The 26,603-nt window shown below is 33.2% G+C and overlaps 1 protein-coding gene across 5 annotated transcripts in view; it reads right to left on the bottom strand.

Moving 5' to 3' along the window:
* Window positions 1-26,603, bottom strand: part of Vps13a (vacuolar protein sorting 13 homolog A) — a 259,327-nt gene that overhangs the window by 162,384 nt on the left and 70,340 nt on the right. For all 5 annotated transcript variants that reach the window (XM_077797003.1, XM_077797002.1, XM_077797006.1 and 2 more), the window contains exons 20-23: window positions 23,470-23,606; window positions 15,572-15,704; window positions 12,869-12,986; window positions 8,978-9,116 (exon numbers count right to left, since the gene is read on the bottom strand). In XM_077797003.1, the coding sequence (XP_077653129.1) occupies window positions 8,978-9,116; window positions 12,869-12,986; window positions 15,572-15,704; window positions 23,470-23,606 (527 nt within the window). The remainder of the gene's footprint in view (window positions 1-8,977; window positions 9,117-12,868; window positions 12,987-15,571; window positions 15,705-23,469; window positions 23,607-26,603) is intronic.

Consider the following 26,603-nt stretch of genomic DNA (forward strand, 5'->3'; position numbering starts at 1 on the left):
CATAAGACCCCACCATGACCTTTCTTTTCCATTTCCCTCTCTACCTTTCACATTCGACTCTTCAATTTATAAGTTTGATTTATTTCACTTAACATAATGTTCTCAAGTTCCATCCATTTTCCTGCAAATGATTTACTTTTATTCTTCTTTATGGGTGAATAAAAAGTCCATTGTGTATGCATACCACGTGTTCTTTATTCATTCATCTGTTGATGAACACATGGGCTGGTTCCACAATTTGTTTATTGTGAAGTGTACTGCTATAAGTATGCATGTATCTTTATAGAATGATAACTTTAATTCTTTAAGATAAATACTGAGGAATGGTATAGTTGGATCTTACTGTGGTTCCATTCTAGTCTTGTGAGGAACCCCCATACTGATTTGCATAGTGGATAATACTTGTATACAAACCTACCAACAATGTAAGTGTTCCTTTTTCTCCATAGCCTCTTCAGAATTTATAATTTTATTTTTTAAAATTTTATTCTAATTTTTTATATATGACAGCAGAATGCATTACAGTTCATATTACACATACAGAGCACAATTTTTCATATCTCTGGTTGTGTACAAAGTATATTCACACCATTCGTGTCTTCATACATGTACTTAGGGTAATGATAACTATCTCATTCCACTGTCATTCCAACCCTCATGCCCCCTCTCCTCCCCTCCCACCCTTTTGCCCTATCTAGAGTTCATCTAATTTTCCCTTGCTCCCCTCCACAACGCCACTAGGAATCAGCCTCCTTATATCAGAGAAAACATTCAGCATTTGGGTTTTTTGGGATTAGCTAACTTCACTTAGTATGATATTCTGCAACTCCATCCATTTACCTGCAAATGCCATGATTTTATTCTCTTTTACTGCTGAGTAATATTCCACTGTGCATATATGCCACATTTTCTTTATCCGTTCATCTACTGAAGGGCATCTAGGTTGGTTCCACAGTTTAGTTATTGTGCTGCTATAAACATTGATGTGGCTATGTCCCTGTAGCATTCTGTTTTTAAGTTCTTTGGGTATAGACCTAGGAGTGGGATAGCTGGGTCAAATGGTGGTTCCATTCCCAGTCTTCCAAGGAATCTCCATACTGCTTTTCATATTTATTGGCTGCACCATTTTGCAGTCCCACCAGCAATGTATGAGTGTGCCTTATTGTTGTTTGTGTTCTTAATAGCTGCCAATTTGACTAGAGATGAAATCTTAAGAGTAGTTTTACTTTGCATTTCTCTAATTACTAGAGATATTGATCATTTTTAACATGTCTGTTCAGTTTCTTGGCCCATTTAGCATTTATTACCGATTGCATTCTTGATGGCTGCCACTCTGACTGAAGCAAGATGAAATCTCAGGGTAATTTTGTTTTTGCATTTTCCTAATTAATAAATATTTTTCCACATATTTATTGGCTCTTATATTTCTTCTTCTTCTTTTTAATATGTTTTGGTCATAGATGGATACAATGCGTTTATTTATTTATTTTTATGTGGTGCTAAGGATCGAACCCAGTACCTCACCCATGCTAGGTGAATGCTCTACTATTGGGCCACAACCCCATCCCCTTATGTTTCTTCTTTTTGAGAAGTGTACATTTAGTTCATTTGCCTATTTATTAGTTGGGTTATCTTGGTTTTTGATGGTAATTTTTTTAGCTCTTTCTGTATTCTAGACATTAATTCTATGACAGAAGAGGAGCTAGCAAATACTTTTCTCCCATTGTATTGGCTCTTTCATCACATTCTTTCTTTCTTTTTCTTTTTTCTTTGTGGAGCTGGGGATTGAACCCAGGGCCTTGTGTCCTCTTCAAATTCTTAATTGTTTCCTTCGCTGCTCAGAAGCTTTTTTATTTTATGCTATTCCATTTATTAACTATTGGCATTACTTTCTGAGATTTAGGGGTCCTACTGAGAAAGTCATTGCCTGTGCCTATCATACGTTAAAGTGTTGACCCATGTTTTCTTCTAGGAATTGCATGGCTCTGGTCTCATTCCTAGGTATTTGATTCCTTTAGAGTTGATTTTTGTGCAGGATGAGATAGTGCTCTAGTCTCAGTCTTCTAAATATAGATAACCAGCTACCTTTTCTCCAATGTATGTTTTCATAACCTTTATCAAAGAGCAGATGACTCTGAATGAATGTGTCTCTTTTATTCTCTGTCACTGGCCTGTTTTGGGGAAACACAAATGGTGTGAATATACTATCTGTTTTATCCAACAACCATGCAGTTTTGGGTTACATTTATTCTTAGATATTTTATATTTTTTGGAGTTTTTATGAATTGAACTATTTTCCTAATTTCTTTCTCAGCAGACTCAATATTGGTACACTGGAAAGCTACTGATTTTTCTTTTCTTTTTTTTTTCATTGTCATTGATTTTAATGAAAACAATGCTCTTAATATCTTTGCCTACAAATAATGAACTTTAAAAATAACATATTTTTGCAGATGTTTTCTTTCCATAGTATCATTTTGGAACTGCTGCAGTTATTACACTGCTATATAAATGGTATGAAAAATTGTAATAATTATGAATTGAACTATTTATAGCAAACAAGTCAGCCTTTGCCTTCTAATATTTAAATGGACTATGGTTCTTTTAAGAAGGACTTTAAGTGTAAATGAGCACTGCTCAACGGGTCTTGCTCATCACCACTGTTCCAGACATATACTATCTTTTCTTTTTGGAACCAGAGATTGAACCCAGGGACACATAAGCACTGAGCCACATCCCCAGGCTCCCCCCCACCCCAACCTTTTTTCAATTTAGATATTTACTTGTAAATGTACACAATACCTTTATTTTGTTCATTTACCTTTTTATGTGATGCTGAGGATTGTACCCAGGCCCTCACATGAACTAGGCAAGCACTCTACCACTGAGCTACAACTCCAATCCCCCAGCTTTTTTTATATTTCATTCAGAGACAGGGTCTCACCGAGGTACTTAGGGCCTCACTAAGTTGCTTAGGCTGGCTTTTGGCTCACAATCCTCTTGCCTCCACCTCCAGAGCCTCTGGGATTACAGGTGTGCAACACATGCCTGTGAAGCTATTGATTTTTCTAAATTGATTTAGTAATCAATATCACTGAATTTTTGAGCTCTAGCAGTCTTTCAATGGATCTTCTAAATATAGGATCATATCATCTGCAAACTGTGGTAATTTGGCTTCTTTCCCATTTTTATCCCTTTTATTGCCCTCTCCTGCCTAATCGCTTTTGTAGAATTTCTAGTACTATATTAAGTAGGAGTGGTAAGACAAGGTTTCCTTGCTTATTACAGATTTAAAGAAAATGCTTTCAGTTTTTCACTACTCATTAAGATGTTGCTTTGGGTTTTTTGTATATAGCCTTTATGATGTTGAGATAGGTTCCTTCCATCCCTAGTAAAAGTGTTTTTATCAAGTGCTGAATTTTGTTAAAGGCTTTCTCTAGTGAGAGATCTAAGTGAATTCTGTCCTTAATTCTATTTATGTGATGAATTACATTTATTAATTTGCATATGTTAAAAAATTCTTACATCCTTAGGATAAAAGCAAGTTGGTCATGATATATAATCTTCTTAATATGTTGTTGAATATGATTTACTAATACTTTGCTAAGGATTTTTGCATCTAAGTTCACCAGGGATATTAGTTTATTGTTAGCATTCTTGGTGTTTATCTGGTTTTGGTATGAGTCATACTGGCTTCATAGAATAAACTTGGAATTGTTACATTCAATTTTATTTCATGGAATAAAGTGAGGAACACTGGCCTTAGCTCTTCTTTATAGATCTGATAGAATTCATCTGAAAATCCATCCGGTCCTTGGCTTTTCTCTGTTGGAAAGAATTTATTTCTGCTTCTATCTCATTGCTAGTTACTGATCTGTTTAGGTTTTTCATGCACTCTTAATTTGATTTTGGAAAGTCTTAAGTTTCTAAAAATGTATCATCCATTTCTTCTAAGTTTTCCAATTTACTAATGTGTAAGTTTTCAAAAATACTCCCTAATGATCCTCTGGATTTATGTGATGTCTGTAGAGAGTTCTCCTTTTCTATCTTTGATTTAATTAATTTATGTCATCTCTTTCTTTTGGTAGTTAGGCTACGGGCTTATCAATTTTGTTCATCTTTTCAAAGAACAAACTATTTCAATGTTCCTTTGTATTGTTTTTATTCTCAATTTCATTAAATTTTGGCTCTGATCTTAATTATTCTTCCTTCCACTGGTTTTGGAATTGAGTTTGTTCTTTTTCACAGACCTGGAAACGCATCATTAAGTTTTCTGCTGTTATATCACTAACCTCATTTGATTCTAAGAATTTTTAAGTTTCTCCCGATTTCTTCTATCACCCATTCATCATTCAAAAGTGTATTATTATATATCTCCATGAGTTTATACAGTTCTGTAGGGTATTTTGGTGTTGACTTCTAATTTCATTCCACTATGATCTGATAAGATGCAATTATATCAGATTTTTGTTTGTATTTACTAAGAATTGCTTTGTGGTCAAATTTATGGTCTCTTTTGGAAAAGGTTCCATGAGCTGCTGAGAAGAATGTATACTCAGCTGTTATTGGATGAAATATTCTATAGACATTTGTTAAGTTCACTTGATTTATATTTTTCAGGTCCAAAGAATCTATACTGAGTTTATGTTCAGACAACTTATGTTCAGACAACTTACCTATTGGTAATACAGGTGTACCAGTATTGTACTAGTATCTTTCTCAGGCCTTAATTCAAGGAGTGTCTGTTTATGCAATTAGGCATATAAACATTTGGGTCATAAACATTAATATTGCTATATCTTCCCCTTGAATTGTTCCTTTTATCAGTAACATATAACCTTCTTTGACTCTTCTGATTAATTTTGGATTAAATTTTGCTTTTGAAGATATACGAGTAGTTATTCCTGTTTTCAGGTTCCATTCACATGGTACATCAATTTCATCCATTTGTTCCAGTCTATTCCTGTCTTTGTAAGGTGAGAATTTTACAAACAACATATAGTTGGGTCTTGTTTATTAATCCATCCTGAAAAAATGCTCAACATCACTAGCAGTTAGAGAAATATCAATTAAAACTACACTGAGATTTCATTTCACTCCAGTCAGAATGGTAATCATCAAGAATGTGGGGGAAAAGATATACTCATACATTGCTGGTGGAGCTGCAAACTGGTGCAACCATTCTGGAAAGCAGTATGGAGCTTCCTCAGAAAACTTGGAATGGAACCACCACTTGACCCAGTTATAAAGGCAATTCAAACTTACAGGGTAGAAGTAAAACTACTACTATTTGCAGAGGCTATGATTCTACACATCAAAAACCCCACAGAATTACACACTAACTACTAGAAAGAAAGATCTCAACAAAGTTGAACTCTACCTTTATTCAACCTTTTAAAGCAATAAAGGATTGATAAACACTATAAGACAAGATAAATTTCAGAGAGATTATGCTAAGTGAAAAAAGGCAAACATAAAGTCCACATATGGTATAAGCTCATTGATTTGTGGGGGAGTGAATAGGGAATGACTGGATCTTCTTTTGGGAAGATGAGACTGTTTTGGAACAGATTGTGCAATATATGAGTATATGAAATGTCACTAAATTTAACACTTTAAAATTGTAAATTTAATGTTATGTTGAAATATAACATCGCACTTCAGCAAACATAAACTTCTGAAGTTTTATCTGTCTTAGAGTATTTATCAATACTTCATTCCTTTATATGGTTGAATAACGTTAACTTCAAATACTGCAAGAAAGAAAATTCATGCACAGATGACTTGGTGTTAATTTCTTTTCAACTGCAAAAAGTCAAGTAATAAAAGGAATTTTACTTCCTTTCCTTTTTTAAAGCAAAGGAAAGAAAACTTGAATAATAACTAAAAAGAAGAAATCAATCAAGGAATATCACTAGGACATGAGAGGCATTATATCAAGTTAGAAAATCAATCCCAAACTTACATGTACCCCACAAAATGACTTCAAAATACATTAAGTAAAACCTACAGAAATGAATAATAGACAAATCTACAATTACAAATTCAATATTCTTCTGCAGTAAATGACGATTACTAATCAATACACAGGCCTAAATACTATCCATTTAAATTGTACTATCATTACAAAAATCTTCAACCAGCAACAACAGTAATACACTTTCTTCTCAAGTACAAATGAAACATTCTCCAAGATACATCACATTAGAGAGGAGAGGTCAGGAATCTACAGCCAAAAAACCAAATCCATGCAGTTATCTGTTTTGTAAGTAAGTCCAAAATCTAAGAATGGGTTTTTATCATAAAAGATCAGAAATCAATGAAATTTAAAATGATAAAACAAAAACAAAGAACCAAAGCTGGGCCTTTAAAAAGATTAAACAAAACTAACAAACCATTTATTGAATTGATAAAAAACAAAAAGAAACTATAAATTCCAAGATAATGAAAAATGAGCTAACACTTCAGATAGCAAAGTCATTAAAAAGAGAAAAAACAATGTTAGGAACAATATTATGTTCATATATTCAACAACTTGGATGAAATGGATAAGTATCTTCCTGGATAAAAATCTTCTAAAGTTCATACCAGAAAAAAACTGATGTCATAAACAGTTCTGTATTAAGTAAATAGACAGTTTTTAAAATGTTGCAAGAAAGAATGTTCATGCACAGATAGATGCCTTCACTGGCAAATTCTACACAAACTCTCCCTTAAAAAAACAGGAGGAAGAAACATTTCCTATCCCTTTTTATGAGAATAGCATTACTCTGACATTTTACGAGGTGTTACAAATAAAAAGTATAAATCAATATTCCTTGTGAACATAATTATAAAAATCTTCTACTACAGGTTGAACATTCCTAATCTGAAAATCTGAAATCTAAAATGCTTCAAAATCTAAAATTTTTTTACTGCAGATATGATACCACTACTGGAAAATTCCACAGCTGACCTCATATGATGTGACACAGTCAAATCAAAGGCACACTAAAAATATTGTACTAAATTACCTTCAACCTGTGTGTGTAAAACAAAAATGTTCAGACTTGGGTGCTGTCACAAAGATATCTTATTATGTCCATGAAGATATTCCAATATAAAAAAAAATCTGAAATTCAAAATATTCATGGTCCCAAGCATATGGGATAAGAGATTAATACACACAGTTGAAAATCCCTATTATGAAAATCCTAAATCTGAAAATGGTATGAAATCCAAAACTCTTTGCAGTCTGACAAGATGCTCAAAGTTTCAGATTTTGGAGCATTGTGAATTTGGGATGTTTAGATTTGGTATGCTCAATTGGAAAGTCTATATGAGAATATTCCAAAATCCAAAAAGCTTCAAAATATCTCAGATAAAAGTCATTCAACCTGTATTTGCAAACAAAGTGCCAAATACACAGAATGGATACTACAATATGAAAAGACCAGATTTATATTGAGAATGCAGATCTAGTTTAATAATCAACATAATTTGTTATATTAACAGACTAAGGAAGCAAATTATATGATCATCTCAATAGATAAAGAAAAGTCATTGCAATATCTATCCAAATAAATGTTCAACCAACTAGGAAGAATAATTTCTCAATCTAGTAAAAGAATGACTAAAAGAAAAACCTTATTTTATCATATTTAATAAGGAAAGCCTAAACACAGCCTTGTCCCATGGGTTCTGGTTACAGCAGCCTCACTCACTGATATTCCAAAGGAGATAGCCCCACTTGTCCAAACATACACCCTCTGAAGAAATTATCAAAGAAAAATATGATTGGATATTTTCTTTCTAAAATTATCTTGGAATGAGAAAACATATATAATACGAAACCCAGAAATCATAAAGGGAAATAAAAACCTACTAATTTTGACTGCATTTTTTTAAAAAAAGGAGGACTGGGATGTGGCTCAGTGATACAGCACTTGTGCAGCATGAACAAGGCTCTGGGTTCACATCCCTAGCACTGCACTGACAGAAGTATAGACAGGGAAAAACAGATATGTTTTATATGGTTTAAAAAATGTATCTGTGTCACAAAAAACAAACAACAAAATGGAGAAGTAATTTTGAGTGACAAACTACAGTCTAATAAAAAATGCACACTAAACATGAGTCGGTGTTTCCAGAAAGAAATTCAAAGTCAGTTAAACTTAGGAAATATGTTCTATCTTACTAATAAAGAAATGAAAATCAAAACAAAAGAACACCTTTTCACTTAGAAAAAAATGTTAATGATTGCTGATATTCAAGATTAATGCAAGCAAAGAAAAAGACGTTCATCATTCACTGTTAGCAGTATCATAAATTAAAAGTCAATTTAGAAAGGAAATTTGGCAAAATTCATCAAAATTTAAAATTCACACAGTATTTTACTAAAAAATCCCACTTGTAGGAATTCATACTATGGATAAAAGTAAAACCAAATATATATACAAGAAATTTCAAGGCAGCACTTTCCAAAATTGTAAATACACATAACAATACAAATGAATATCCACCCAAACTGAACATATTAAGTAAAAGATGGCATATCTATATAATTCAATATTATATGACCATGAAAAAGGTGCTAACATAAAAATATCTCTTAAGGTATGTAAAATATATAATAATAATGGTAACAATAAGAATAATGATCACATTTATTTAAATTGTATGAATATAAGATTATACAAACATGTGTTTGTGTGTGTATGCACACTAGGATATGCCATGAACACTTTCTGAAAAACTAGACAAACAAGGATTAATAGTATTACCATTAGGGAGAAGGATTGGAGGCGACCAAAGTGAGGACAAATAGATTTTATAACTTCCTTAACTATTTGTACTTTTTACCATTTCATCAACATTTTAAAATGTCTATTTTCCAAATGAAATGTAAATTGTTTATCTGAAATTCCTATAGTAGTTTCAAATACTATTAGTGAGCTTTCTTTTTCATTCAATCTTTTGTTAATTCTGAAAACATTACCTGAATTGATTTGACAGGGGCAGATACATCAGTTGCAAATATAGGTTTTGGAATGCTTTCCACCAATTCCATAATCCCTTGCAGTTTTTTATCAGAGATTCGTAAAGAAACAAGAGGTAACTCTCCAGAAACCTTGAATCTGTTTTAAAAAGATAACAATGATTATAGAGGATCTTTCATTCTGATTTAAGTATACTAATTAAAAAGAAGAATATATTCCTCAAATTATACAAATATAATGAAATGTGATTTAAAGTACTACAAATCACTAATTTCTGTCTTAGCTTATTAACTGGTCTCATTAGATGGGATAACTTATTTCCTAACATTATTTCATTTATTTCCTCTCTACTATTTACTAAGTAAATAAAAATGTACTACTTACTTAGTAAATAAAAATTTACTTGTTTTCCTCTCTACTATTTATTTCCTCTCTACTATTTACGAAGTATAGATGGCAATTTCTATTTATCACATGTTTATTATGTGACAGATATTTAAGGAAGTGTTTTGTATATATTATCATAAGTAGGCCTCAAATTATGAGGTATATAAACTATTTTTATTCCCTATTGATTGTAAGTTCCCATATAGTTCCTATGAAGAAACTACGGCAAGTTCAAATAACACATCAATGAAATCAGATATCTAAAACCACGACTCAAAACCAGAGTTGAGAATCTTATTAGGGTTTTAATGGCCTAGGCAGTGTACTTTGCTTACAGATACAAGACATAGAATTTAAAAAGAGACAGACCTCAAGGGAAAGTTTTCATGCACAATTTTGATCCCTGTATTTTTCTCTAAAACTTACCTTTCTGAATTATGCATAGTGACTGCTAAAGTTTCTTTCTGAAATATATATCTTGAGTTTCTTCAAAAATTTAAAAGATTTCTTTGACTTCAGTAGCATGCATGCATGCATATATATATATATATATATATATATATATATATATATATATATATAAAATCAATTCCATTCATCCTACTAAAACTTAGTTACATATTAGGGATCAGTCCAACTGATGCATCTAAAGTCTTTACTTTCTTAAAATATTCAATTTGTACAATCTCAAGATGCTAGATGTGGGGCTGGGGTTATGACTCAGTGATGCAATGCTTGCCTAGCACCTGTGAGGCACTGGGTTCAAGCCTCAGCACCACAAAAAAATAAATCTATAGGACTGGGACAGCAGCTCAGTGGTAGAGCCCCTGTCTCTCACGTGTGAGGCACTGGGTTCAATGCTAGGTGCCAAAGTTCTACCTACCAAATAACAGGGTTCCTTTTACGTACCTTCAAATTTATTCAGTTCAAACTTCAAAGAAAGGTTGCTGACACTTGTAGAGTGTCAGGATTTTACATAATAATCATAGCATTCGATGTTACTCAAGAGCTTACAAATAAAACCCAAATAACTTCTCACATTTCACCTTTTTAAATCGTTGGTATTTTGGGACTGTGATTATGTTTGATATTTTAATCAGCTATTTTTAATCCTATTATGCTAATCTATTCCCCATATCAAGGATATATTCTCTCTAATCATATACTGACAGAGGAAGTCCAAAGCAAGATAAGTTTCCCTTTTCTTCCCTCAATCTCCTTCTTTTTTTTTCTGGTACCCTATAATATCCAGAATGTACCAAGAAAAAACAAAAGTAAATTATCCTAGAAAAAAATCAATTTAAATTCTTACACTGACAAAAGGAAATTATTTACATATTTGCTCTTTATCACAGACTGAAAATTTTTACAAATAAATAGATAGGGGGACATCTGGGAAGTAATGAAAGAATTTAAGCCTTACCTCTAAAATCAAATCATACCTAAAGCTGAAATATGAAAAGCAAGAGAACATATGGAATGGCTGTCTTTCCTTCTCTCACTTAACCAAAATTCCAGGTTTTCCTGTACCTCAAGTTAAAACACACTTTGATTTATATAAGAGAAGGAAGCCTAGAAGAACAAGATTTAGGACTCTGGACAATGTCTACTAACAAAAAGAGGCACTGTAAGTTAAAAGTCAAAAAAAAGTTTGAGAATGGTCAGAGAATGCTTCTTGGAGTAGATGGTATCTCAAATCCCAAAAGAGGACTAAAATTAAGCAAAAAAAGAAAGAAAGAAAGAAGGAAAGAGAGAAGTAGGAAAAAATGGTGAGAGGAGGGGATGAGTCTCTTAGGTCTCCCCTTTAAGTATAAACAAGGTCCGCACCACATACCATATGGAAAAGATCAGGATAACCCTAATCCCCTGTATTCTTCCTATACTTAATAAAGCACAAACATTTCAGCATTCTTTTGCTATCTTACTAGTAACAATTATCCTGAAACTGTTTGGTAGGTTGTTAGATGAGTCTTTGATAAAATTTTAAAATAGTTCTGGCCAAGGAGGAATGCATGCAAAAAAAAAAAAAAAAAAGAAAAATGATGCTGATATGAAGAAGAGATGAAACAGCCTACTATAATATAAAACTGTTTAAGAAAAAAACTAGCTAAATGGTCTGGTCTAGTTCAACAGACTTTTCTACTTTGAGTCTTGGGCTCAAGCTTCAGTTAATAATAAATTATAAAGATCACAGTAAAGATGAATACATGAACAAACAAATATTATTATAATTTTAGTTTATAATTCCAATTTTATAATATTCTATAGGATTTAAAAGACAATTGCATAAAAATAACTATAAATCTATGCTAATGGGTACAGAGTACATAACATTTTAAATTGTGCCATCAATAACAAACTGAAGGGGATGGAACTGGAAAATTTTTTTCATACAACTGAAATTAAATTGGTATAAATTTTACACAGATTGTAATAACTTTAGGATATTATATGTCATCTCCATGGTAACCTCAAAGAAAGTATAAAACATACAAAAAATAGAAATGAGGTGAGATTAAAAACATTTCACAACAAATATCAACTAAACATAAAGGCAATAATACAGGAAATGAGAAAGAAAACAAGCTATAACAAAGGGCTTACCAACAAAAGTAAATTATCCCCCATCAGTATTTACTTAACATATAAATGTTCTCAACTTCCCAAAAGATATAAAGTTGACAGAATGAATAAAACAATAAGATCCATCTGTATGCTATGTATAAGAGACTCTAGGTCCAGAAAAAACATAGGTCAAAAGTGAAGGAATGCAAAAGATATTCCATACAGATAATAATCCAATGAAAAAAAGGATTAGTTATAATAAATCAAAACAGATTACAAGTCAAACAAAGGACAAAGAGGGACATTTATATAATGAAACTTGGGAGTCATGTCAACAAAAAGATATAACAATTATAAAATATATACACCAGTCATCAGAGCTCAAAAATATATAATCAAACATTGATAGAATTAACAGGGAGAAATAGACAGCTCTCTAATAATATTAGGAGACTTCAAAATCCCATTTACAATAATGGACAGAACAATCAGACAATAAGCCAGATCAATAAAAAAGTAGAGGACTAAACTCTATTGGCCATACACTTCATGAATGAAATTTGAACGCTTTATACTAACTTAAGTAATCCAGATAAAAAAGGTAAAATATTTGATGACTTCACTTATAGGCAAATTCATAAGACAAAATAGAATGTCAGTTGTCAGGGGCTGAGGTCAGGAAAGAGCAGAATGGGGCATTATTATTTAATGGGTATTTACTTTCAGTCTGGAAAATGATAAAGTTCTACAGACAGATGGTAGGTAATGGTGGTATGAAGGAACTTAAGGCTTATCAACAAAAGTAAGCTATCCACTTAAAAATAGTTTAACCATATGTTTTATCACACACACACACAAAAAGAATCAATAAAAATGGTATTTCCTTAACTAAAGAAACACTGAGAAATTCCACAGTGCATAAAACAGTTCATACATACTTGGGCATCTTTATATCCATGAAAACCATGGCCTTAGAGAGTTCCACATTGAAGTGCATGGGCACCAAAATATGCTGTGTAGATACATTGAGTTTTCGTGCTTCTTTCCAATTATCACCTAATTACAGAATACAGTTCATATTTAATCTTGAAATAATTTGAATAACATAGTAAACCTAAAATTACCATAGGTAATATATAAACTTTAATTCTCTCCATGGTTTACAATTATCCCATTTTATAAAGCTGAGGCACAGAACTTATAAATTCTCTAAAGTCAATGGGCTAATAATAAATCTGAAATTCATATCCAATTCTATAAACATGACCCTCTAGCTATGCTCACTACAATGTTACAAGCTTTAATTTTCAATAAGGGAATAATTAAATGCCTAAAAAATCACAAATACCTCCACACATTTACATTACAAAAGCAAATCCAATATCTTATATTCACATACTGCATGAGAAAATATCCCATAACATTCTCGATTGGTATACACAATCAACAGGCAAATTCTTTTCCCTTTTATCACTTTTTTGCTTTCTTTTTTTTCTTCACAAGACTTTCTTTTAGGTTCTACTAGAAAAAAAATACTTATTCTTTTTGAAAAGCAGAAGTTCAAAGTAAATCTACTATATATTCATTGAGAATCACATAAAGCCAGATATTGTACCCCCAGAATTACATGGGTATAAGGCCATAATGGAAAAGAAGGTAAATTTATTTAATAGTAACTAATAAATGTTACCATTTACTCAAGATTTATAACTAGCATTATTGTAGGTAATATATAAACTTTAATTCTCCTCACGGTTTAAAATTATCCCATTTTATAAAACTGAGGTTCAGAGCTTACAAAATTTCCTAAAGTCAAGGGGCTAATAATAAATCTGAAATTCATACCCAGGTCTACAAACATGACCCTCAAGCTATGCTCACTGCAGTGTTACAGCCTTAATTTTCAGTAAGGGAACAATTAAATAACTTACAGAATAGCCTTAGAACACAACACAGCCAATAAAAATCATAAATTCCGTGGACCAAAAATTATTTGTAAAGTAAAAGAATTATTTGGATTTTAAAAACTATATAAAGCTGGCTTAAAAATCACAGATACCTACACACATTAACATTACACAGTATATCCAATCATTCATGGACACATGTTGTTAAAAACACTAAAAGAGGGGCTAGAGTTGTGGCTCAGTGGTAGAGTGCTCGCCTAGCATGCACAAGGCACCGGGTTCAACCCTCAGCACCACATAAATGTAAACTAAATATATTGTATCCACCTAAAGCTTAATGTAAACTAAATATATTGTATCCACCTTAAGCTAAATATATTGTATCCACCTAAAGCTTAAGAATAAATATTTAAAAAGAAAACACTAAAAGTACCAACAGAGCATATGTCTAAGCAATAAGACAAAGGATGGTTCTTTTTGTTTTCTGAATCATCCAGATTTTCTAAAGCAAACATTTATATTCAGAAAGAAATAACTTTAAAATTTTATTTAGGGCTAGGGGTGTAGTTTAAAGGTGGAATATTTGTCTAGCATTCCTAAGACTCAACATTCAATTCCCAGCCCTACACACACACACACAAATAAGATGAATGTGATCTCAATGCATTTTCACACAAACTACCTCATTTGTACCTAATTACTCTACAAGTCAGATAAACTTCTCATCTTGAAAAACCAGCCAAGGAAATGTTACACTCATGCAGATAAGTAGCAAAATGGGCTTTATTATAATTTTTAAAATTCTTCCACCAGAATTGAGATAGATAAAAATGTGATATTTAGAAGCATATATTTCAGAATTTTTCAAGGGATGCTATGACAATTATATAAAGTTAACACCATATCAAAAAAATGTTCAAAAAAAGGATTCAATTATTTGAGAACAATTAATCAAAAAGAATTTCAATAATCTTCACAGTAATAATGGATTATTAAAATTTTAACCATTTTAGTATCTTAAATATTAAGTATGGCTCACAGACTTTAAAAAGCTATGACCAAAATGTCCATTCAAACATACCAAATGCCATAATTTATTCTCTGAAAAAGCATTTATACACTTTTGACTTTGTTGTCAAATAAACTTCTAGTTCTCTTCATCTAAAAAATGAACTTGACCACTGATGCATGATTGTATACCACAATGATTGGGATACAGATGCCCAGGAGAGTGAACCTCCTCAGGCTTTGTTTGGCTATCTATAGTCTAGGCTATCAGAGACTCCAGATTAGTTGCCTCTAGCTTTGAGAAGCTTCTTTGCCTCTTCTGGTTATCCAACTGTGAACACAAATATCAACAACAGGGTTAAGAGTGAGTCTTAGTGGTAGAGTTCTAGACTACCATTTGCAAAACTCTGGGCTCAATCCCCAATACCGCAAGAAAAATAAATTTAAAATTTAAAAAATAAATATGTGTACATAAAAAATATGTACACATATCATTAGCAATATGTGCCAATCTTTGGTCCAAGGTTAGATATTCTGATATGGATCAGGATTTCTCAACCTTGGCACTAATGACATTTGTTGCTGGAGGCTGCCCTGAACACCTTTAGGCAATATATACAATGGCTTTTAATTCAAAAATTATGAAGAATGTCTTTAGACAAAGTATCTAAAAACCTAATTAAATTACTTTCAGCAAAATCAATGAATAATGCATTTTATACTTACCCACTCTACTATAAAGTAGTTGTATGCTTGTAAGGTTAATATCAAAGGAATCATAAGCTCTTTGCATAATTTCTTCAAGGTTGGGCCCACCTTGTTTCACATCTGGTAATTCTGAACGAATTTTACTTGTCACCTTGAAGTTAATTTTAAAAGTTTAGACTATGCAAAATATTTCAAAATATAAGTATAAAGTTTTTATCTTTCAGACCTATAATGTAAAAATTTAATAGGAAAAGAAACTCACATGCAGAAACATATTGTAATGCTATTAGAAAAGTCATTATTCTTAAGACATATACTGAGAAGGACAGGACATAAGGTAAATTTTTACATGTTAAGTTATATTTCCCATTACTTATATATTTTTTTTATTTTTTATTGTTGGTTGTTCAAAACATTACATAGTTCTTGATATATCATATTTCACACTTTGATTCAAGTGGGTTATGAACTCCCATTTTTACCCCGTATACAGATTGCAGATTCACATCAGTTACACTTCCATTGATTTACATATTGACATACTCAAGTCTGTTGTATTCTGCTGCCTATCCTATCCTCTACTATCCCCCCTCCCCTCCCCTCCCCTCCCCTCCTCTCTCTCTACCCCCTCTACTGTAATTCATTCCTCCCCCTTGTATTATTTTTCCCTTTCCCCTCAATTCCTCTTGTATGTAATTTTGTATAACCCTGTGGGTCTCCTTCCATTTCCATGCAATTTCCCTTCTCTCTCCCTTTCCCTACCACCTCTCATCCTTGTTTAATGTTAGTCTTGTTCTCCTGCTCTTCTTCCCTAGTCTGTTCTTAGTTACTCTCCTTATATCAAAGAAGACATTTGGCATTTGATTTTAGGACTTGGCTAGCTTCACTTAGCATAATCTGCTCTAATGCCATCCATTTCCCTCCAAATTCTATGATTTTGTCATTTTATAATGCAGAGTAATACTCCATTGTGTATAAATGCCACATTTTTTTTTTATCCATTCGTCTATTGAAGGGCATCTAGGTTGCTTCCACAGTCTTGCTATTGTGAATTGTGCTGCTATGAACACCGATGTAGCAGTGTCCTGTAACATGCTCTTTTTAGGTCTTTAGGGAATAGACCGAGAAGGGAAATAGCTGGGTCAAATGGTGGTTCCATTCCCAGCTTTCCAAGAAATTTCCATACTGCTTTCCAAATTGGCTGCACCAATTTGCACTTCCACCAAAATTGTGCAAGTGTACCCTTTTCCCCACATCCTCGCCAGCACTTGCTGTTGTTTGACTTCATAATGGCTGCCAATCTTACTGGGGTGAGATGGTATCTTAGGGTGGTTTTGATTTGCATTTCTCTGACTGCTAGAGATGGTGAGCATTTTTCCATGTACTTGTTGATTGATTGTATGTCCTCCTCTGAGAAGTGTCTGTTCAGGTCCTTGGCCCATTTGTTGATTGGGTTATTTGTTATCTTACTGTCTAATATTTTGAGTTCTTTGTATACTCTGGATATTAGGGCTCTATCTGAAGTGTGAGGAGTAAAGATTTGTTCCCATGGTGTAGGCTCCCTATTTACCTCTCTTATTGTTTCTTTTGCTGAGAAAAAACTTTTTAGTTTGAGTAAGTCCCATTTGTTGATTCTAGATGTTAACTCTTGTGCTATGGGTGTCCTGTTAAGGAATTTGGAGCCCGACCCCACAGTATGTAGGTCATAACCTACTTTTTCTTCTATCAGATGCCCTGTCTCTGATTTGATATCAAGCTCCTTGATCCATTTGGAGTTAACTTTTGTGCATGGCGAGAGAAAGGGATTCAGTTGCATTTTGTTGCATATGGATTTCCAGTTTTCCCAGCACCATTTGTTGAAGATGCTATCCTTCCTCCATTGCATGCTTTTAGCCCCTTTATCAAATATAAGAAAGTGTAGATTTGTGGGTTGGTTTCTGTGTCCTCTATTCTGTACCACTTGGTCCACCCACCTGTTTTGGTACCAGTACCATGCTGTTTTTGTTACTATTGCTCTGTAGTATAGTTTGAAGTCTGGTATGGCTATACCACCTGATTCACAGTTCCTGCTTAGCATTGTTTTTGCTATTCTGGGTCTTTTATTTTTCCATATGAATTTCATGATTGCTTTATCTATTTCTACAAGAAATGCCGTTGGGATTTTGATTGGCATTGCATTAAACCTATAGAGAACTTTTGGTAATGTCGTCATTTTGATGATGTTAGTTCTGCATATCCATGAACAGGGTATATTTTTCCATCTTCTAGGATCTTCTTCTATTTCTCTCTTTAGGGTTCTGTAGTTTTCATTGTATAAGTCTTTCACCTCTTTTGTTAGGTTGATTCCCAAGTATTTTATTATTTTTGAGGATATTGTGAATGGAGTGGTTGTCCTCATTTCCATTTCAGAGGATGTGTCGCTGATATACAGGAATGCCTTTGATTTATGCGTGTTGATTTTATATCCTGCCACTTTGCTGAATTCATTTATTAGCTCTAATAGTTTCTTTGTAGACCCTTTTGGGTCTGGTAGTTATAGAATCATGTCATCTGCAAATAGTGATAATTTAAGTTTTTCTTTTCCTATTTTTATGCCTTTAATTTCTTTCATCTGTCTAATTGCTCTGGCCAGTGTTTCTAGAACTATGTTGAACAGAAGTGGTGAGAGAGGGCATCCCTGTCTTGTTCCAGATTTTAGAGGGAATGCCTTCAATTTTTCTCCATTCGGAATGATGCTAGCCTGAGGCTTAGCATAGATTGCTTTTACAACATTGAGGTATGTTCCTGTTATCCCTAGTTTTTCTAGAGTTTTGAACATAAAGGGATGCTGTACTTTGTCGAATGCTCTTTCCGCATCTATCGAAATGATCATATGGTTCTTATTTTTAAGTCTATTGATGTGGTGGATAACATTTATTGATTTCCGTATATTGAACCAGCCTTGCATCCCAGGGATGAATCCTACTTGTTCATGGTGCACAATTTTTTTGATGTGTTTTTGTATCCGATTCGCCAGAATTTTATTGAGGATTTTTGCATCTAGGTTCATTAGAGATATTGGTCTGTAGTTTTCTTTCTTTGAAGTATCTTTGTCTGGTTTAGGAATCAGGGTGATGTTGGCCTCGTAGAATGAATTTGGAAGTTCTCCCTCTTTTTCTATTTCCTGAAATAGCTTGAAAAGTATTGGTATTAGTTCCTCTTTAAAGGTTTTGTAAAACTCTGCTGTATACCCATCCGGTCCTGGGCTTTTCTTAGATGGTAATCTTTTGATAGTTTCTTCTATTTCTTCAATTGATATTGGTCTGTTTAGGTTGTCTATATCCTCCTGCCTCAATTCTGGGCAGATTATATGACTTAAAAAATTTATCGATGCCTTCACTATCTTCTATTTTATTGGAGTATAAGGATTCAAAATAATTTCTGATTATCTTCTGTATTTCTGAAGTGTCAGTTGTGATATTGCCTTTTTCATCCCACATGCTAGTAATTTGAGTTCTCTCTCTTCATCTCTTCGTTAGCATGGATAAGGGTCTGTCGATTTTATTTATTGTTTCAAAGAACCAACTTTTGGTTTTATTAATTTTTTCAATTGAACCAACTTTTGGTTTTATTAATTTTTTCAATTGTTTCTTTTGTTTCAATTTCATTAATTTCAGCTCTGATTTTAATTATTTCTTGACTTCTACTTCTTTTGCTGTTGTTTTGCTCTTTTTTTTCTAGGATTTTGAGATGAAGTATGAGATGATTTATTTGTTGGTTTTTTTCTTTTTTTAAGGAATGAACTCCAAGCAATGAATTTTCCTCTTAGAACTGGTTTCAATGTGTCCCATAGATTCTGATATGTTGTGTCTGTGTTTTCATTTAACTCTAAGAATTTTTCAATTTCCTCCTTGATGTCTTCTAAAACTCATTGATAATTCAGTAACCTATTGTTCATTCTCCAAGTGATGCATGATTTTCCCCTCCTTCTTTTATCATTGATTTTCAGTTTCATTCCATTATGATCAGATAAGATGCATGGTATTATCTCTACTCCTTTCTATTGTCTAAGAGTTGCCCTGTGACATAATATATGATCTATTTTTGAGAAGGATCCACGTGCTGCAGATAAAAAAGTGTAACTGCTTGATGTTGGGTGGTATATTCTATATATGTCAATTAAGTCTAGGTTGTTAATTGTGTTATTGAGTTCTATAGTTTCCTTATTCAACTTTTGTTTGGAAGATCTGTCCAGTGGTGAGAGAGGTGTGTTGAAGTCTCCCATGATTATTGTATGGTGGTCTATTAGTCTCTTGAACTTGAGAAGAGTTTGCTTGATGAACATAGCTGCACCATTGTTTCGGACATATATATTTATGATTGTTATGTCTTGTTGGTGTATGGTTCCCTTGAGCAGTATGTAGTGTCCCTCTTCATCCTTTTTGATTAACTTTGGCATGAAATCTATTTTATTTGATATGCGTATGGACACTCCTGCTTGTTTCCGCGGTCCATGTGAGTGATATGACTTTTCCCTACCTTTCACCTTCAGTCTATGTATATCTTTTCCTATCAAATGCGTCTCCTGTAGGCAGCATATTGTTGGGTCTTGTTTTGTGATCCATTCAACTAGCCTGTGTCTCTTAATTGGTGAGTTTAAGCCATTAACATTTAGGGTTATTATTGAGATATGGTTTGTTCTTCCAGCCATTTTTATTTATTAATGTTACTAAACCTGATTTGTTTTCCTCTTTGATTATTTTCCCCCCTTTACTGTCCTACCTCCCAATGTTGGTTTTCATTGTTATTTTCCATTTCCTATTCCTGTAATGTTTTGCCAAGGATTTTTTGAAGAGATGGTTTTCTAGCTGCAAATTCTTTTAACTTTTGTTTATTGTGGAAGGTTTTAATTTTATCTTCCATTCTGAAGCTTAATTTCGCCGGATACACGATTCTTGGTTGGAACTCATTTTCTTTCAGTGTTTGAAATATGTTATTCCAGGATCTTCTAGCTTTCAGAGTCTGTGTTGAAAGATCACCTGTTATCCTGATTGGTTTACCCCATAAATGTAATCTGCTTCCTTTCTCTTGTAGCTTTTAAAATTCTCTCCTTATTCTGTATGTTGGGCATCTTCATTATAATGTGTCTAGGTGTGGCTCTCTTATGATTTTGCACATTCCGCGTCCTGTAGGCTTCTAGGATTTGGGATTCTGTCTCATTCTTCAAGTCTGGGAAGTTTTCTCATATTATTTCATTGTGAATAGATTGTTTATTCCTTTGGTTTGAACCTCTATGCCTTCCTGTATCCCAATGACTCTTAAGTTTGGTCTCTTTATGTTATCCCATATTTCCTGGATGTTCTGCTTATGGTTTCTTAACAGTCTTGCTGAGCTGTCTATGTTCTTTTCAAGTTGAAATACTTTGTCTTCATTGTCTGATGTTCTATCTTCTAAGTGTTCTACTCTGCTGGTAGTATTCTCAATTGAGTTTTTAAGTTGGTTTATTGCTTCCTGCATTTCTAGGATTTCTATTTGTTTGTTTTTTATTATCTCTATCTCCCTGTGTAATTGATCTTTTGCTTCTTGGATTTGTTTATGTAATTCATTGTCAAAGTGATCTTTCATTGTCTGATTTTGCTGTCTCCTTGAGACTCCAGATCATCTGAAGCATGTATATCCTGAATTCTTTATCTGACATTCCATCTGTTGCAGCTATTACCTCTTCTAGAGTTGAGTTGACCTGCATTGCTTGTGGTCCTTTCTTTCCTTGTCTTTTCATACTGCTCGCGTGTCTTTCTGCTTGGTGAAGCTGTTGTGTTTTTGAAATTTTCCTTCTATTTATTTATATTGCTCTTGTATAGTTGAAAAATCTCCCTTGCAGGGCGGGTAGTGGCTGTGCTCCTCCTCCAATTGGGGTGATCTGTTCTACTGGTGGGTCTCAGGTCCGCCTACCCTGCAGGCACGTGGGGCAGCTCTGCCACTACGCAGGTTGCTGGGCCTGACCTGCCGGTGGGTCGCAGGTCCGCCTACCTTGCAGGTGCGAGGGGAGGCGGTGGTTCTGCCCCTCAGGAGGCCGCTGGGCCTGATCTGCCGGTGGTCACAGTTTCGCCTACCTTGCAGGCGGGGGGAGGGGGCGGCTCTGCCCCTCAGCAGGCTGCTGGACCTGTTTTGCTGGTAGGTCGCTGGTCCGCCTACTCTGCAGGCGCATGGAGCAGCTCTGCCGCTCCGCAGGTTGCTGGGCCTGACCTGCCCCCATTACTTATATTCAAAGAGGAAAACCAAGACAGTACTAGAAATTATACATCTACAAATACTTAAAATCTGAAAAGACCCCTCACTGAGTGCCAGATCAACCCAGAGATAAATTTAGCTTATAAAACATTTCCATTGTACAAAGACAGATATTTAGATAGTTTTATAGCAATAAGAGTCTAGGATTTAATATATAGGATGGTGAAATTTAAGACCCAACTTTGCCATTTATGTGACTCCAAAGATGTTATACTGTATTCTCCCTTTTCTTGACATGGGATTCTTTTCACTTAACATTCCAGGAATCACTCAAAGATCTTATTATTTCACTAACTGATGAATAAATAAATAGGTATAGATAGATACCTGTGTGTGTACATATTTAAACATAAACACACACATATAAACAGTTTTTCTTCTGTTTATATATCTCATGTGAAATAAACAGTCAAAAATTATTAACTTTGAAATGTAATGAATTTTGGGTAACAGGTGAAGTGAATTACCAAATGTCACAAAACTATATACTTAACTCCTGACCTTATGCTCTTCCCACTGCACCATATTGCCCTTGAAACAATTGAATAACTTAATTCAAATGTGAATAATTAGCTGTATAAACTTATTATAAATATAAAGCCAGTGAATGTCTACATATGTTCCCAGTGCAGAGTATAATCAATCAATAAAAGAAACCACCAATATTAAGGAAAGGCACATACTTGTTAGGTAGCCAAAAGAAATCAATTCGAACATTTTTCATCTCTCTTAGACCTTTAAATTGTTACTGGTATTTCTCTATCCTTAATGATTTAGAGCAGGGCTGTTTAATAGAACCATTATGTTGTTCAACACAACAGCCACTGGCCACTTCTGACTTCCAAACTCTTAAATATGACTAATATGTCACTAAGGAACTGAATTTTTGTTTAATTTTAACTTAATCAAATGTATCTAATGGGTAGCACAGCATAGATCTCAAAAGTCAAAAATAGGGGCTAGGGATGTGGCTCAAGCAGTAGCGCGCTCCCTGGCATGTGTGAGGCCCGGGTTCGATCTTCAGCACCACATACAAAGATGTTGTGTCCGCGGATAACTAAAAAATAAATATTAAAATTCTGTGTCTCTCTATCTCTCTCTTTAAAAAAAAAAAAGTCAAAAATAATTGTTCTTTACTTACTATTTGATAATAAAAAAGTTAATAATTGGAAGAAAAAGAAAATAACTTTGGTAAATAGATAACCATCTCTCAATTTTAAATCATTTGATAAAATTAAAATGTCAATATTTATATATAATTAAAATATCAGTATTATACACAAAAAATTTCAAAAGAATAAAGATATATTTGATTATCTCCAGAATTCCCTCTATTTTACTTTAATTAATCAAGTAAAGATTGAACAGAAAAGGAAATAAACTTTTCAAGTACAACTCAAATTCTACAAATATAATTTTTCAGTGTACTCCTGCCCTTAAGAGTTCAATTCGTTATTTTTCTTTTAGAAGGAGGGCGAGAACACCTAATTAAATGACACTGCACTTTCTTTACCAGAAAGGAAGATTTCTCGAATACTAGTATCTGCCACAAATCTAAAAATCAGTAAGCCAATCAAACAGCCTAAAAAACAAGATTCATAATACCCTAAATGCCATATCATGAATCAAATATTATTATTATGTACCTTTAGATGACCAAGATCCAAAAGTAGTAGATTAGATGTAGGAGTAAAAATTCCATCTTGTGGGACAATAATGTATGAAGCCTTCAAGTTAATTCTGAGGTCAAGAACTTTCTGTGTTTCAATAATATACAAAAGACCTGTAGAAAATTTAAATCTTTGAAATGAATACTTCTCAGAAATTACTTAAGAAATATGGTGTCACCAAACATACAAATTTATAGCATAATCTTAAAATACTATGAAAGTAGTACTGATTTTAAAATAATCTTGAGCAAAATATTTCCAAAATAAATGCAAATTATTTGTTGGTTAATGTATACACTAATTAAATCTGAGTATAAAATTAGAGCAATTTCAAAAAAAAAAAAAACAAAAAAAAACAATGGTTTTTAGCCCACACAGTCAATTTGGCTAAAACTGGGGAGAAAGATACTGACCTAAAAAAAAAAAAAAAATTTAAGTGATATGAAACATTTTTTCATGGTTACTATTAGAATCTGTATGCAGTCATTCCAACTCATAAATTTAATACAGTTAAACAATGGTACTTGATCTTGATGATTTTACTCTGAAAGGATGAAAACTGCTGGATCATTAAATCATCTTTAATAAAATCATATGTAAACCAGAAAAGGCAACAAACCAGGGTTCCACATTCCTTAGATATTGTTCAAAAAATTTTAATTCACTCATTTGCATGTGATTAGTAAGCCAAATTAATCTACTTTAGTGCTGGAGTCCAGCATCAGCTTTTTTTAAAGAATTTAATCTTTATTTATTTGTTGTTGACTTGTTTTTATGTGATGCTGATTATGGAACCCAGAGCCTCACCCATCCTAGGCAGGTCCACTACCACTGGGCCACAATCCCAGCCCCAGCATCAACTTTTAAATCAAATAAATTATTAATGACTCCATCAGATAGGAACCCCTCTTTTACATAAATAAATTCTTTAAAAAGCCATCAAATCTGTTTTAGTGAAAAAAAAAAAGATGTTTTGATTTATAAAATATCAAGAGATCTGCTACCTAAATAGAAAGGCACCTTACTTCACAATGACAAGAAGGAAGGCAGGGAAGAAAACTATCACAAAAATGATTGTGAGGACTAGGTATTTTCAATGTGAATTATAAATAATAAGAAAGTAAACTATTATAATAAGAAAACAAACCCTCATACTGCAGTCAATAATATCTATAGTTTAACTGAACATTTTTTTTTTCAGAACAGGACCATGGTTAGAACAAGGTCATAAGAGTATTAAATGAGAAGGGTAGGTATTAATTTAAAAACCTTGCAAGAAAAGCTCTATGATTTAAAAGAAGAAATTCAGAAAATTCAGTATTTGAACAGTTCATGATATTCCTATTTGGAACTACAATGACTCCTATAATAGCCCTTTTTTCTTCAAAGGACAAATTCCCAAAAGAACGTATTCCATGATTAGTGACTCAATGTTAATACACTATTACGAAGGATTATTAGTAAAGTGACATTAATGTAGGAAGATCAGTATTTTTTAATATAAACCTTAAAATTAAAATATTCATTGAGGAATACATGTTCAAATTGAATAAGTCAATAACTTTAAATGTACTTATTATATAAGATAAAATTATAAGTAGATATGTAAGATATAATATACTTATAAAGAAATGTAAAGTTTACACTTGTACATTGCTGGTGGGACTGCAAATTGGTGCAACCAATTTGGAAAGCAGTATGGAGATTTCTTGGAAAGCTGGGAATGGAACCACCATTTGACCCAGCTATTCCCCTTCTCGGTCTATTCCCTAAAGACCTAAAAAGAGCATGCTACAGGGACACTGCTACATCGATGTTCATAGCAGCACAATACACAATAGCAAGACTGTGGAAGCAACCTAGATGCCCTTCAATAGACAAATGGATAAAAAAAAATGTGGCATTTATACACAATGGAGTATTACTCTGCATTAAAAAATGACAAAATCATAGAATTTGCAGGGAAATGGATGGCATTAGAACAGGTTATGCTAAGTGAAGCTAGCCAATCCCTAAAAAACAAATGCCAAATGTCTTCTTTGATATAAGGAGAGTAACTAAGAACAGAGTTGGGAGGAAGAGCATGAGAAGAAGATTAACATTAAACAGGGGTGAGAGGTGGGAGGGAAAAGGAAAGAAAAGGGAAATTGCATGGAAATGGAAGGAGACCCTCATGGTTATACAAAATTACATACAAGAGGAATTGAGGGGAAAGGGGGAAAAAAACAAGGGGGAGAAATGAATTACAGTAGATGGGGTAGAGAGAGAAGATGGGAGGGGAGGGGATGGGGGATAGTAGAGGATAGGAAAGGCAGCAGAATACAACAGACACTAGTATAGCAATATGTAAAACAGTGGATGTGTAACCCATGTGATGCTGCAATCTGTATACGGGGTAAAAATGGGATTTCATAACCCACTTGAATCAAAGTGTGAAATATGATATGTCAAGAACTATGTAATGTTTTGAACAACCAACAATAAAAATTAAAGGAAAAAAAATAAATGTAAAGTTTAAAAACATATATGAAGTGTCAAGTGCCAACATATGATTAATTTGATAAACAAGCTAAAGGAGAAAGTGAATTAAATAAAAAATAATTTAAATATACACTTTATATAATAATAGAAAATAGCCTAAGATCATAGTCTGGACCAGTTCTTATTAGAAATATGATAAATTAATAACAAAACTATCATTTTCAAGGAATTCCAAAGGCCTTGCCTAGGCTGAACGAAGCAATACTCTGGGGGTAAAGGGGACTATTGACATCTCCAATAACCTAAACAAAGCAGATTCAAACGAAATCTCTTAAAATGAGGATGAAAAGTAAAGTCAAAGATAGAAATGAATACAGACTGACAGATCATCAAATTCTGACAATCATCCCATAAGCTTAGAACTTAAAACACAGAACTGACTAAAACACAGTTCCTCACACCATTCCCACCGCCATGATCTGGATTCAAACACAGATTGTAAAATTTACTCAAGTTTATTTGCTAAATAAGTCATAAGAAGTACCCAAAAGGGACAATCTGACCCTCAAAATCCTCCAGATTCTACCCGTTAAAAGCATACTTCTCTATCATCATCTCTAGGCTAATGG

Source organism: Urocitellus parryii, chromosome 4, assembly GCF_045843805.1.
Source record: "Urocitellus parryii isolate mUroPar1 chromosome 4, mUroPar1.hap1, whole genome shotgun sequence".
NCBI classification, from domain to species: Eukaryota; Metazoa; Chordata; class Mammalia; order Rodentia; family Sciuridae; genus Urocitellus; species Urocitellus parryii.